The sequence below is a fragment of the Callospermophilus lateralis genome, chromosome 7 (assembly GCF_048772815.1).
Source record: "Callospermophilus lateralis isolate mCalLat2 chromosome 7, mCalLat2.hap1, whole genome shotgun sequence".
Taxonomy (NCBI): domain Eukaryota; kingdom Metazoa; phylum Chordata; class Mammalia; order Rodentia; family Sciuridae; genus Callospermophilus; species Callospermophilus lateralis.
In genome coordinates, this window is record NC_135311.1 from 119,645,219 (window position 1) to 119,659,867 (window position 14,649).

At 49.6% G+C, this 14,649-nt stretch overlaps 1 protein-coding gene across 1 annotated transcript in view; it reads right to left on the bottom strand.

Annotated features, from left to right (window-relative positions):
* C7H1orf94 (chromosome 7 C1orf94 homolog) overlaps positions 1 to 13,296 on the bottom strand; it is a 35,848-nt gene extending 22,552 nt beyond the window's left edge. The window contains exon 1 of the mRNA XM_076863199.2: positions 12,968 to 13,296. Coding sequence (XP_076719314.2) covers positions 12,968 to 13,296 — 329 coding nt within the window. The remainder of the gene's footprint in view (positions 1 to 12,967) is intronic.
* Between the last annotated feature and the right edge of the window lie 1,353 nt (positions 13,297 to 14,649).

Consider the following 14,649-nt stretch of genomic DNA (forward strand, 5'->3'; position numbering starts at 1 on the left):
GTTTGCTTTCTCCTTCAGATTGGTTAAAAAAAAAAAAAAAAAAAATCTATCAGACTCTATCCAGTGAATCATTCAGGGAGGGCAATCCAGCTCCTGGGCTCTTGACAAAGGAAGCTAGTTAGAATCTGTGCCGGGGCTCCAGGGCTTCAGCTCCACGCTGCCACCTCTGCTTCGCCCACCTCCAGAAATGATAGGTGTCTGATCGTGGCTCTGTACTCAAATGCTGTGCATTATTCCTGCATTTGCAGTGTGCAGAGTTGTATAAAAATAAAGGCTATTGACTGGCTGGCACCCCTTCCCAGAATAATGACTAAGCAAGCGTGCTGTTAGCTCCCTCAGCAACAGTTCTGTGTACATGATAACACAGAGCAAAGACGAAAACTGCTATTCATCCAAGCCAAACAACAGAAAATGCAAGCAGAAAATTGTCAGTGCTGGAGGAGACACCAAAACAAATATTTTCTTCCAGCTATGGCATTTTAGACTCACGACACATACAGTACCCAGGCCGGATGTCCTGGCCACATGACTGATTAAAGAGTGAAGCAGGTAGAAAGCTCTGGAGTCCCACGCAGACCTGGGCTTGGATTGTAATCTGACTGCAGACTGACCTCACAGCTGGGGGGAAGACTCCCACTTCTGTGTGTCTGTGTGAGTAGAAGAGCATTGCCGGGTGGTGAAGAGGTCAGTCTCCAGAGAGAGGCTGAAGCAGATCCTCTGTTTAAAGGAGGCCTGCCTTGAACAGGTCCTATTCTCATTTCACAAGATAATAGTCAGAGTTAGCCATCATCGTGTACTAACAAGCCACCATGTGTGTCTGAACACTTCACATGCAAAACGCTCTTCATCTTAATCTCCACCGGAGCCCTTCCTGTATCTAACCTCCCTTTGATAGTTGCCTCTGTTCTTGATTCAGTAAGAAGCAGAAGTTTGAAATGTGCCTGGGCACCTTGGCTTCGCCTCATTTCTCTTGGGACTAGGAACCTCTTTGCAGACAGGCCCAAGCTTCCTGCTGCAAGATGACGCGTCCTAGTCAGATGGAAGAAAATTCCAGGGTGCCTTGTCCAGCTGTGGGCCAGAGCTAGCTGATTGCAGATGCATGAATGAGCATGTGCCAGCTTCAGCTGAACTCAGTCCACAGAGACGCTCCCAGCTGAGCCCAGCCCAGTTACTTAACTATATAAATGGGGGCCAAGTGTCTAGTTGTAGTTTTGAGCCACTACATTTCTGAATGGTTTGTTATATCTCGGAAGTTAACTGAGCTGGGTGTTCTGGAGAATGCCTGTAATCCCAGTGACTCAGGAGGCTGAGGCAGGAGGATCACAAGTTCAAAACCAGACTCAGCAACTTAGCGAGGCCCTAAACAAATTAGTGAGAACGTGTCTCTAAATAAAAAATAAAAAGGGCTGGCGATGAACTCAGTGGTAAAGTACCTCTGGGTTCAATTCCCAGTACCAAAAAAAAAAAAAAAAAAGGCAACTGATTCAAATACATAACAATCATCCCAGTTTTTTAAATGAAAAAAATAAAGAAATTATGTAATTTTTCCAAGGTCACGGAATTAGGAAGGGACAATGCAGATGAACGGAGGCCATCTGGCTCAGTAGCCACTCTCCTAACCACTAGACTATCCTGTTCTGAAAACCAAGCGTGAAATGCTGTGTGTGAGATCACCAGTCACACACCTAAGTTAGGAGGGCAAGGAAGGCCTCTGTGAGAAGAGTCATTCAAACTGGGCCTAGAGGTTCCTGAGTACTTAGTTAAAGGACGTGAGGAAGAGGGTTCCAGATGCAGGGAGCAGCTGGGAAGGAGCTTGGCTTGAGTGGTAGGGCACACTGTTGGGACAGAGGGGAGTGGCAGGAGGCGGGTCAGAGAATAAGGCAGGAGTCCGAATCTGCCAGGCCCTGAGACGGTGCCAGGGAGTTTTATTCTAAACAGAAGCCACAGATGAGAGGTAAGCAGCAAGATGCAGGCTGCAGTTTCCATGAAGGCAGGCATCTCTCCCAGAGAGCAATTCAGAGGTGTGATGGCAGCCGAGGACAGAGGCCTGGGCCACTATCTGTGATGACTCAGCTCGGTGCCTGGTATTCCGTTTGTCACAGGCTCCCACCACAACATGAAGGACAGGAAGCATCTTCAATCCCAATTTGGAAGGAGGTAACTGAGGCTCAGGAAGGTGAAAGACTTGCTTGGTTGGCCCAAGAGGATCAGTGTGGAGTAGGGTAGATCCCAGGCCCAGGTGGCCCCAAACCTCCCCACGTGGCCACTTCCCTACAGTCCCTAAAGCAAGAGGGATACTCTGTGGGCAGCAGACCTAGGTTAACACCCCCTCTGTGCTTCCTGACAGAGTGACCTTCTGTGAGTCCCTTCCCTACCCTGAGCCTCGGTTGTAAGGAGGGCAGAGGCCTCTGGGGATCAGGAGGACAAGGTACCAGAAGACAGAACTCAGAGGACAGGCAGGTGTTCAGTGTAGAGACCCGAGGAGCCGCGGCAGTGTAGAGACAGGAGGAGCGCCAAAGGTCCCAGAAAAGAGGAGGCCCTCCTTGTGTTGGCAGAGGCTCTAGCGTCCTGTCTGTGTCTTCCCCAGGGGAGCCCCACCGGGCTCCAGCCCAGGCTGGTGGCTACTGCCAGGTCTTCCTGTCTGCGTGGTATCAGAGGCCCATCTTCCAGTCCCCTGGTGTATATGCCACAGCATTCAGGGTGACCCCTGCCCCATATGGAGGGAAGGGAGGCAGCCACCTCTGCCAAAGCTCCTTGTGTCCTTCTCCCTCTTCCCTCTGCTCCAAATCCAGGACTCACTGAACTGCCAGGGTCCCCTCTCCCCACAGACCCACACACACACGCACACACACACACATACACATGCACACATGCACACATATGCACACATATGCACACATATGCACACACATGGACACACCACAGCTATGCATACACATGTCCACTGCACCCACGTGCGTGCTCACACATGCACACATACCACCATGGCATCCTGCTTGGAAAACCAGCAGGAGGGAAAGAAAGCAGGGTAGGAGGTGGATTCCACCTCTCCAGCCACCTGAGAGGTCTGGACCACTCTCACTTTGGGGGGTGAAGGGGCCGTGGAGAGAAGCTGCAGGTGCGCCCGCTATCCGAGGTCTGTAGCCCGAACCCCAAAGCTACCTTGGATCTCTGGTCGGGGGCAAGGGGTACACAGATCCCCAGAGGTCTCTGCCCTCCCTACAACGGAAAGCTTCAGACACCCCACCCCCAGCCCTCTCCACTCTCGCAGACTCTGAGGATTAAGGGGAATGATGAACGGGAAAGCACTTGGTAAATTGTAAGGCGCGCTATGCAAATGTTAGCGTCTCGGACTGAGGCTGTGGCTCGGGAGAGCAGAGCCTGGCTGCCGGCCTTGGCCTTGGCGCTCCGCTGGCCCAGTTCACAGCCCAGAGTCCCACTTCCTAAAGGTGCAAAGTCGGGCAAGGCACTGAGACCTCGGTCTCTTCATCTGCTAAGCAGGAATGGGATGGTGACACTCACCCCAGGTTATAGGAGACAACACTATGAAATCCCTCGGCTCCCTTGAGGCCAAGCCCGGACTTTGTGTTCATCTAATTTGTTAGCAAAGGTCTTCACACGTAGTAGATTCATTTTTTTTTTTTTTAAATGGCATGCACTTAGAACTCACAAAAGGTCAATCTCCTTCCTTCTTTCCAGGCTTGTCTTTGAAATACTTCCTCCTCAAATTTGTGCCTCACTATTGATTTTGAAGCCTGGGGCTCCTCCTCTTTGGCCCCTAAAGTATCAGAGAAACTTCCCTACATGTACCTAAGAGAGGCCTGTGTGCTTGTTTCAAATGCACGTTCCTGGGCACCCCTGGAGGAAGGGCCATTCGGAGCTCTGGAAAGGGGTCCAGACATCTGCATTTTGAGCAGGTGTCCTTTCTCCACCCGCCCCCCTCCCCCACCTTCCATGGCCCCTCTGAGACTTTGCGGGTGTGACTTTCCCTCTACGCTGCAGCCATTTCTCTGCACGAGGGTCAGGGCGGGTGGGACAGCCTTGGAAGGCACATTGGCACATAGAGGTGAGATACCCCTTCCTGATTCTTCCCCCCGGGGGACAGACATTGAATTGGACCAAAGACTGAGAGTGTTGGGGGTGGTCAATGAGGGACTCAGTGAGCTGGGGAATGAGACAGGAAATACTGGGGAATAAATACAGCAATAAAGGAGCCTGGGCTGGGAACTACAGAGTGATTCTTATTGTTCAAATTATCTTTAAAACTTTTCATTTGAATCTGTTTAATAAGGGAAGGCTTACCCCAAGGAAGAGGTATTTTTTTAATGTGACTTGGGAGCTGAATTGGAAAGAATGTTGCAACAAAGATATTAAAAAGGGGATTAAACCAAACCACTGGTGGCCCATCTCTGCAGGCTCCCACAACCTGCGACACAGCTCCCGAAACCATAAAATTAAATTACAAAGGGGGACATGGGAAGTGGGACGTTAATCATGATTCATCTCCCTTCACTGCTCATGGCTCCTGGTGCTAAGCAGACGGGGAAGGAGATTCTAAAGGGCTCCTGGTGTTCCTTGGAGCGCAGGTCTCCCACAGGACTCTTTGCTCGGCTCCCTCCCAGCTGGGTGACCTTGGTCAAGTTGCCGTACCTTTCTGAGCCTCAACTTCCTTCTCTGTAAGATGGGAGTAATAGTGACTGTCTGCTGGGAAGGTTGCTAAGACAATTGAGAAGACAGAAAATTCAAATGTAGAGCCTGACACCTCCAACCTGCTACTTCTCCTTCTTTGTAGCTTATGGCACAAGGAGGGAAAAACCTGCCGTGTCTGGGCTTATTGATATTCTGTCCCTATGTTCCTGAGTGCCTTCTCTGATGGCCATGACCCTTTGCTTGGATCCTGGCCACCCCTGGGCCTCACCCTCCTTGGGGTGGCATTTTAATGGCTCATCCATCATTCACTTCCTCATTCATTCGTATACACTGCAGAGTCACCGAGTGCCAGGAACTTGGCCGGACACTGGGGAGACAAAGATGAGTAAGACTCAGCCCTTGCCCTTAAGGAGCCCATGGTCAAGTGGAGGAGGAGGGATTTGTTGCCACAAAGCAGGGTACACCATGTGCCAGATGACCACCACCTCATTAGACGTGCCACTCCAGAACCACACGGAGTGGTGTGCCGGGGCGCTGGGTTCCCTCCTCCAGCCAATGGGCAACACGGTGCTGGTTTCAGGCCAACTCTTCTGTTCCCTCGCCCTCATATAAAGACCCACACCATATGGTCCTCAGAGCCAGGGCAATGTTTGTCTCTGATGATGATCTCTTCAGCTTTCTCTCATTAGATAATGAGTTATGAAAAGCAGCTCTTATGTTCTCCCTTTTCGTCCTGGCTTGCCAAGAATCTCAGAGCAAAATGCTGTCCTCACCGAGTAGCTTCCTTTAGCCTAAGTCTTGTGATATGTAGAGTCTCCCCATATCATTTTTGTCTGGTCATTTTATCCTTGATAATAATAATGAAGACAGTGACAACGGTGATCGTGGTGGTGGTGATGATGATGGTGATGGTGGTGGTGGTGGTGATGATGATGATGATGGTGGTGGTGATGATGGTGGTGGTGATGGTGATCATGGTAGTAGTGATGGTGATGATGATGATGGTGATGGTGGTGGTGGTAATGGTGGTGGTGGTGGTAGTGATGGTGGTGGTGGTGATGGTGGTGATGATAATGGTGGTGTTGGTGATGGTGGTGATGGTGATCATGGTGGTGGTAGTGATGGTGGTGGTAGTGATGGTGGTGGTGGTGATAGTGATGGTGGTGATGATGATGGTGATGGTGGTGGTGGTAATGGTGGTGGTGGTGGTAGTGATGGTGGTGGTGGTGATGGTGGTGATGATAATGGTGGTGATGGTGATGGTGGTGATGGTGATCATGGTGGTGGTAGTGATGGTGGTGGTGGTGGTGATGGTGATGGTGGTGGTGATAGTGATGGTGGTAGTGATGATGATGATGGTGATGATGATGGTGGTGTGATGGTGATGGTGGTAGTGATGATGATGATGGTGATGATGATGGTGGTGTGATGGTGATGTTGGTGGTGGTGGTGATGATGATGGTGGTGATGGTGATGGTGGTGGTGATAGTGATGGTGGTAGTGATGATGATGATGGTGATGATGATGGTGGTGTGATGGTGATGGTGGTAGTGATGATGATGATGGTGATGATGATGGTGGTGTGATGGTGATGGTGGTAGTGATGACGATAATGATGGTGGTGGTGATGGTGGTGGTGGTGGTGGTGGTGGTGGTGATGATGATGGTGGTGGTGATGATGGTGGTGTGGTGGTGATGGTGGTAGTGATGATGATGATGGTGATGATGATGGTGATGACAATGGTGATGAACATGGGGTCCTTATCCTAATCCAGGTGCTGTGTAGGGTTTACATGGGTCTCGCTATGTGCTTCAGTTTCGCCCTATCACTTTCTATTTTTCAGATGAGCAAAGAAGGGCACAGACAGTTTGAAGAACTTGGTTACAGCTAGGAAGTTGTGCTGGGATTCTAACCCCCTGTCTCCTTATTTTTTGTTATATGAGATACCTTTAAGACTCTTAGGGAAGAGGTAGAATACTATTTTTTATTTAAATTAAAAAAGAGAAACAAGAAAAAAGAAGAAAAAATGTTGAATGGGATAAGTAGTAAAAAAATTCCCAGGCAGACACACTTACTCTAAGTCTTTAAAGACGGACAATAACTTGGAAGACAGACAGAGAGCAAGGCACTCCTGACAGTGGAGGCACTGAGCAAAGAAAGGCAGGGCCACGTGTGCCTGCTGGGAGCTCATCTTGGTTGACAGGGCATGTGAAGGAGAACAACAGGACTTGAACTTGGAGAAAAAAGCAGGCCCACTACAGAGACCCTAGAAGACCAGACTGAGGGACTGAAGGACAGTGGGGAGCCATGGAAGGAGTGTGGGCAGTGCTGTTGGTGTGCTTCAGGAGGATGGAGCTGGAGAGGTGGGGGACAGGGAGGCAACGGAACCCAGCGCAGCAAGATGAGATGAGGAGTGACAGAGAGGGAGAAGCAAGGAAGGAAAGGGTCAAAGACCTCGCTTAAGATAGACTGATGGGATGTGGAGGGAGCTGGACGAGAGAAGGGCCAGGGGCCTCGAGCCTCTGTCCCCCAGCCAGCACCATGTCACTTGCCAATCAAGGATGGGTGTGCCTAGACAGCAACAAGGCAGAGTGCTGAGTCCCAGTGCTGGGGGGTCAAAGGAGGGGGACACTTGCCTAAGCGCTGGGTCTCAGGGCAACGTGTTCCCCCTGCAACCCAGGGGACCCCCTGCAATCGTTCTCAAAATATTGGAGACTTGTCTCAGGCAGAAGGGCGTCCAGCAACCTTTCGCAGACTCTCAGAGAAGCACTGGACTCCTCAAAGAGAAGAGAGCACTGTCCTGGGGCTTTACACTCTGGAGACTTTCAGTGCTGGCTTCTGCTATGGGACATCAGCCCAAGTGAGGGTCTTGTTCTTTCCATTCCCATCACCAGGTCTCAAGTTTAAAATAATCATAGTGACGATGATGATGATGATAGAGGATATATATTCCCACAAAACAGGATCTATCCATTAGTTTAAATAATAATAGCACCAAGAAACTGATTTGTTGGGAGAGCAATTTGAATAAGGCTGAGACATGGGTTCCCGAGACTCACTGACTGCACCAGCGTGGCGGTCTGGCTGGCGGGAGCTGACACTGATCTAATAAGAAAGTGCCAAACAGCCTCTTCCTTCTTGTGACTATCCAGAAAGCTGCAAGCCAGGAATCATTTATGTTTTTTTTTTAATTGTTAAACAAATTTCTTCTTTCTGCAGATTTGTCTTCTTCCTTGGATCTGGCTCGAAATGATGCTCACCAAAACCTTTTGACTCTGCAAACCAAGTTCTGCCTGATTTGCATAGATGAGAAAATCTTGGGTACTTGTGCCAAAGACCTGGGAGCAACCAGGAAGGCTGACCACACCCAGATGGGCCAGGTGCAGCCCATATTTCCTCTCTCATGGCCCCTCGCACACGCTACATCCTGTCCTGCACCTGCATAAGTTTTCCCTTCTTTCTTATCAAGACCTAGCTCAGGGGAGGCCTTGGGTGAGGGAGACCTCCACAGTTACCAGGATCATGACCTCTTCTGCTCCCAGGAACATCTGTTATTACATTCACAGTTCAGAGATCATGTCTGCGGACCCTTCAGCTTGTTCTCCTCACCTTGTCCAGGAAGACTTCCCCAAGTCTCAAGCCTAAGTCAGTTCAAGTCCCCTTGATGTGCTGCATGGCCCTAGGATGTCTTCATCAGAACACTTATCATAATGCGTTACAAGATGCAGGCAGGAGGTCAGAGGTAACTCCATCTTTTCTGTTCTTGCATGTTTTTCCAACATGGGCAAATAGTAGGTGTACAATAATTGTTTACTGGATGTCACTGGGAGTTCTTTGACAGAGGACTTCTGTCCTACTTATCTCTCTATCCCTGGGATCCAGCCACAGGGCCCTGGCTGGGAAGAATTAACAAATTCCTTTCACAGTCAGAGCATGGAGTCAACAGAAAATCCAAAGGCCTCATTTGGAGGCTGTGAAATTTTGGGGATGAGAGGAATGAAAGAACAAGTAATCCTTGAATGTGAGTCAGGAAGTGGCTTGACACAATTCTCCAAGCTCAAACTTACAACTAATTAAAAAATAACTGAAAAAGATTCTGAAGTTTCATTGACACGAGGAAAAACCATTAATTTCTTGCCATAACTCATTTCTTGCCCTTTCTTCCCCTACAAATGGCACCATGGTCAACCTAGGCCTGAGCCAAAACCCAGGATCAGCCTCAATGCCTGCCGCAGGTCAGCAGCGGGTCCACTGGCTCCTCTGGTATGGGACTCTGAACCCTTACCTCCCAGCCATGTCTCTGCTGTCTTCACTCTGCTCCAGCCACCACCACTGACACCAGCCTCAACACACCCACAAGCTATCTCCACACATAAGCTGGATACATCTTAAAAATATATAATAATAATAATAATAATAATAATAATAATATTAATATTAATAATAATAATGAACCTGTGTTGCTCCCACATCCTGAAAGCCTCCAAACGTGACCCACCATATGCAGAATAAAACCTGAACTCCATCCAGTGATGCTCAGGCCTCTAGAACCTTGTCTGTTATTCTCTGAGATTGCCTACACCATGTCCCCATCCATCACTGCACTAGAAACCAGGCTGTGTCTCTCAGGGTCTTTCCGCTTGTCTTTCTTCTGCCGGAATGTTCTTACCAGAATTGCCACCCGACCCGTTCCTTCTCAGCATCCTGAATTCAGCTCAAGAGACCTGATCCTCCATCTAAAGGGTCTCTGACTATTACTTTATTCTATTTTATTTCTATCATTGCACTCATTGCTCTCTGAAATTATCTCATTTATTTTTATGTGCTGATCATTGGTCTCCTCCAAAGGAGAATACTAGTTCTTCGCACACTCCAACGTGATCACAGTTTTTATTTACTTCCTTTTTGGTTGCAGTATCTATCCCCCTAGCTCTATCCCCCAAGCTCTTAGCCCCCAGTGCCAGGCACGCGATTAATAAATATCTGTTGAAAGAATGAATGAAGTCAAAATGTGTCCACAGAACAGTCAGTGTGGAGGGACAAGAGCATGTGGTATTAATCACCATCATCACGGGGATACACACAGTAGCCAGGACTCCTTCTGCATGCACTGGACCACACCTGGAAGATTGCTGTACAACCAGACCGCCAAGGGTCCAGCCACGTGGATAGGAAACCAACCACACCGGCAGGTTAAGGGAACTTAGAAAACTAGAAGCATTAGCTTGTAGAGACCAGAGAGTCTAGGAGGAATATCGCTGCCATCTTTTATCATCTAAAGAGCTATTGAAGGAAGGGAGGATAGATTCGCCTTGGAGCCCTGAGGGCAGAATCCAGATCACTGGATATTCGTTTGACGGAGACAGATTTCAATTACTGGAAGAAAATGACCTTTCGAAAGAGTTCATAGCAAAGGAAGGGGCTGCCCTAGGAAAGGGCAGCTCCCCACCTAAGAAAGCATCTGAGTGGATAGCCACCTGGCAGGGATGTAGGGGAGGGGATTCAAACAGCACAGGGTCACCTTCAAGATCTCTATCAAACTTGAGACACCTGGGTTTCTATGACTTATAGGACCAGGGTCAAGAAAAAAATTCTGGCTAACAAGAGTTCTAGAATTCACTTACTTAGCTATCCCCAGTGGAAGAAAGTGTCACCCAAACCAAATCTACAAGTTACGCACAATGCAGAGCTGAGAGGTGTCTTGTGGACCTGAAAGCATCCCAGACCTGCCATAGACAGCACCCTGGGTTCCAAATCTATGTGGAATCAACTCAGAATATGCCTCCAAATATGAAGCATCTTTGGATAACCATCTAGGGGGAGACAGCCACCATTATCACATCATGGCTAAGAGGTCCCTGGGTTTCATTTCTGAGACTACCACTTCCTAAGTGTGTAGGATCCCCAGCAAAGAAATCAACCCATCCAAAGTTGGTTTGCCTCATCTGTAACAGAGTTTTATCTAAAAATGGGGCTAAGGGACCAATTAAGCCCAAATGGCACAATTTGATAATTATTGAAACTCAGCATTAGACATGTTACTATTCACTATACTACTTGATGTTTTGTTTTAAAATTACTATAATAAAAGTAAAAACGATAGAGTTTCAAATAATACCTACCTCGTGTAATAGTAATAGAAACATTTTCCATCATGGTTACGGGGACTTTCAGAAATCCTAATTATTATCAGGACAGTGGAAATTATCCTATTTAACCACCCCAACAGCCCTGCAAAATGCACAGTAATCATCTCCCACCTGGCAGATGAGGAGACCAAAGCTCAGATTAATTAAACAGCCTCAAATCCTGCCGCTGGCGTGAGGATAAAATGTGATCTGAAATCAGAGTTGTCCGACTCCAGCGGCACAGCTGCCTTTTATTTCAAGAATAGCTCATTGTGTTCTCCTTGGTTGATATCTACACAATTATGACATCGTTTATTCATCTAAGTCAGTGGCTCCCCGGCTTTTTTCTCAGTAGAACTCTTTTCAAATGTAACCTTCCTCAGAACTCCAGTAAGTAAAACCCATGAAAGCTGAACAGCTCCAGCTGAAGTGGGAATTAGGGCCCAGAAACAGACCACTTGATTCTGGGTGGCTGCAGAAGCACCCTGGGGTCTATGGAGCAGAGTGTGAAAACCCCAGATGGAAGCCGACCATGACAGCAGAAAGCCCCAGACTCTATGAATTACGTATCAAGGGCAGCCTCATTTGTCTAATGCATCTTTCATTTCCTTATCTCCCATCACATTTGATCCTCATTATCAACTCTAAGGTGGACAAGGCAGGCCATATCATCCTCAATTTGCAGATGAGCAAATCAAGGCCAAATGGAGTTAAGGAACTGGCCAAAGGTGCGCCAGTTCAATTTTTCGGCCAAGTGCAGACTGGAAGTCGAGTCTGTCTGCATTAATTCAGTGTGACCTGGCAGAGAGGATGCCATCTACTGGAAATTGCTACTGACCCTGGGTCCACAAAGTGGCCATTCAGCTCCTTGGCCATTGAGAGCTGAGCACAGCCCCAAGGCACCCCCTGCCAAGGCCCTGTCCCAGAGCAGATGGCCATGGGCAAGGGAAAACAGCTCAGTGCTACTGAAAAGCCTGATAGCAGGATTTTGGCTGTGGACAGGCCATTCCTGTCTGAGCCATGTCATGCTGAGCACAGGGCAGGGGAGGAAGGAACAGCCCAAGTGCCTTCCACCTTCATCTGCAGCAAGTATATAAGCCTGCAAAGGGACGGCAGGTAGTGCAGACCTGGGTTTCAGTTATACATCACTTTTGCTCTGAGCTCTTGCTTAGACATCCCTGAAACCAGTAGCAGCTAATAAATGCCTGACCTCCCTCACCCCCCACCCCCTGCCACTCCAGAGCATCGTCTCTGAACTGTGCTGGAGCATGTGTTGAAGCAGACAACACTTAAATTATCACTTAGTCTTTAATTAGCACTTAATTATTAACACTTAATCCATCTGTAAAATGGGGATACTAATACCTGCTTCATAGGGACTCTGGGAAGATTAATTAATGCTTGTGGCCCACTTTGAAGACGCAGAGCACTGAAGAAGTGCTCCACAACGGCATTAATAACCGCGGCAGATTTACTTCCTTTTCCTAATGAGGTTCCCCTTTTCCTCTTTGCCCCTTCCTCCCTTTGTAAATATCCATCCCCCCACAATATCCATCCAACTTTGCCCTGGGGGAGAAACATTTAGCTCTGTGTTTCCCAGACACAGGATTTCCCATCTAGGAAACAGGCTATTTACAGCCATCTTCCCGCACTTTAATTTTCTATTATGTCCTCTGAATATGTCAATGCCTTCCCAGTAAATATTTTGATGCACGCTCTTGCAGTAGCGTATGTGGAGGCTGAATGGGACAGCTGCTCCCCATATTAGGGAATTCCAGATGTGGTTTAAATCCACCAGTCTTATCTGCACGAATGCCCAGACTTAGCATGGGAGAAGGGAGGGATCTTTTAGTTGCCTCTGGGGATGATCAAGAGCTGTCCAACCCTCAACCTGGCTAAAGTGCTTTTCAAGGACTCCAGATCCACCTCGAGGTTGCCTATTTAGAATGAGCAATATCCCCTAAGCTGGCTGGTGACAAGACAGTCTGAAATACAACCTAGGTCAGGCTGTCTGCACAAGTAACTTCAGAACCTAGAACCATAGACATAGGACTATGGGAATGGAGGAAAGATATAGTGTGTTTAAGGTTCAACCAAACTGAACAGTAAGCCAGAACATTCTCCCAGGTCTCACTTCATCTCTTCCCTCCGCCTTTGCTGCCAACCAAATAGAGGGATGGATACTCACTCTTCTTGGAAGCTGAACCCATGGTCTCTTGGAGTTCCAGCCATAGGGGTAGAGAGCTGCTCCATCGAGGTCCTGGGCTGCAGGGCCTCAGGTAAGCCCTGAACTCTCTTCCAGATTTCATGGCAAGTCTTGTCTAGGCTGTCTTGGGGTGTGTCCTGGTGGATCCAGACGTATCTGGGGAATGGGCCCAGGGCAGAGGGGCGCTTGGCCACAAGGGCCGAGGATGAAGAGAGTCCATTCCCACTGGCCATCCTCCTCCTCTCTTTCTGGAAGCCCCTTTGTCCTCCCAGGGCTGGAAGACAGAGAGACCATCCACCACCGCCCCTCATTCACCAAGAAGGGCGCTGAGGGGGGAGCCTGGGAAGCAGGTCAGTCCTGTCCGGCTGTTGCTCCAGCCAGATGGTTATATAGGAAGGCCTTGGGTTTGTGTAGGGATGGTGGGTGGTGGACAGCTTTCTTTGGGGGAGAGGGGGCTTATTTTGACTTGTTTTTACTTGCTCGCTGCTGACTTTTGCCCCCCTCCCCTTCTCCCTTAGAAGAAAATATTTAAAAGTCAACAAAAACCAGTAGCTTAGTAACTGTGGAATCCCCGGGAGCTCAGGAACCAGGCGCCTGGGCGGGCAGAATGACATCTGGGAGCAGCTGTAGGGGGAGGACTGGCTCTCCCCACAGTCCCTGTCACTCCCCCGTTGCGACACCCCTGTGACTCCTTGCGGCACCTGGGGCTCAGCCCATTCTTGCCCGCTGAGCCACAGTGGATGGCTGGGCAAGGTCCGGGCACTGTGCTAGGTTCCTTGGGGGCAGGAGCTTGCCATGAGGTTCTCAGCGCGGGCCTTCCCAGGAACCCCGCGCACACCCAGCGCCAACGGCCCTGGCCCCCCTGGGAGTCGTGGCTGCCGCTGTCCCTGATCCCCGCTTCTGACCCCCTTTCCTGAGGATGCTCTGCTGCCTGGGAAATAAGTCCCCAACGTGCCAATGGGCCGGCAGCCCGCCCGGCCGCGGACCCCCAGCAGACACCTGCCACGCCCCCTGCGCAGGGCTGCGATCAGCACCCGGAAGGTTCCCAACCCTTTAAAAAGGCGCAGTGTCCGCAGGGCCGGCCGGGCCGGGCGGCTGTGGCCAATTTCCTCGCCAGTGGCTCCCACACCCTTGCCGTCGAGCGCTGGAATTCTTTCTGTGGGTTTCAAACGCAACGGCTTGGTGCGCGGGCACCTGCAGGTGGGGTGGGGGTGGGGTGGGGTTCGCAGGACCCCAGGACGCTTTTCCCATTAGACGTCATGGCCAAACCCCTGCCGCGCCACCCCACCACCCCCAGGGAACCTCAGAGCCTGTCTGGGTGTCCCTTTATCCTCCTGATTTGAACCCTAACCGCCCTTCTGGGGGCCTGACTGAGTGCCAGGCTCTGGAGTCTTATGAATCTTATTCAGGCTTATGAAATTAGTACCGTTTTTCACGATCGTTCTACACGGTGTGAGGAAACTGAGTCTCAAAAGTTATAAAGGGTGTGTCCAAGTCCCACGGAGAAATTGGGGAGCTGAGATTCAACCCCAGGATCCTGGGTCCAATCCTGTGCCCTTAGCCGTCAGAAAGACTCCCAGCCTTGGCTCCAGTAGGTCCTGGGGTTGGGGGACAGCGGAATGGAGAAGCAGCGAGAAGGGCTCTTTGCTGATCAGTACCCTCCT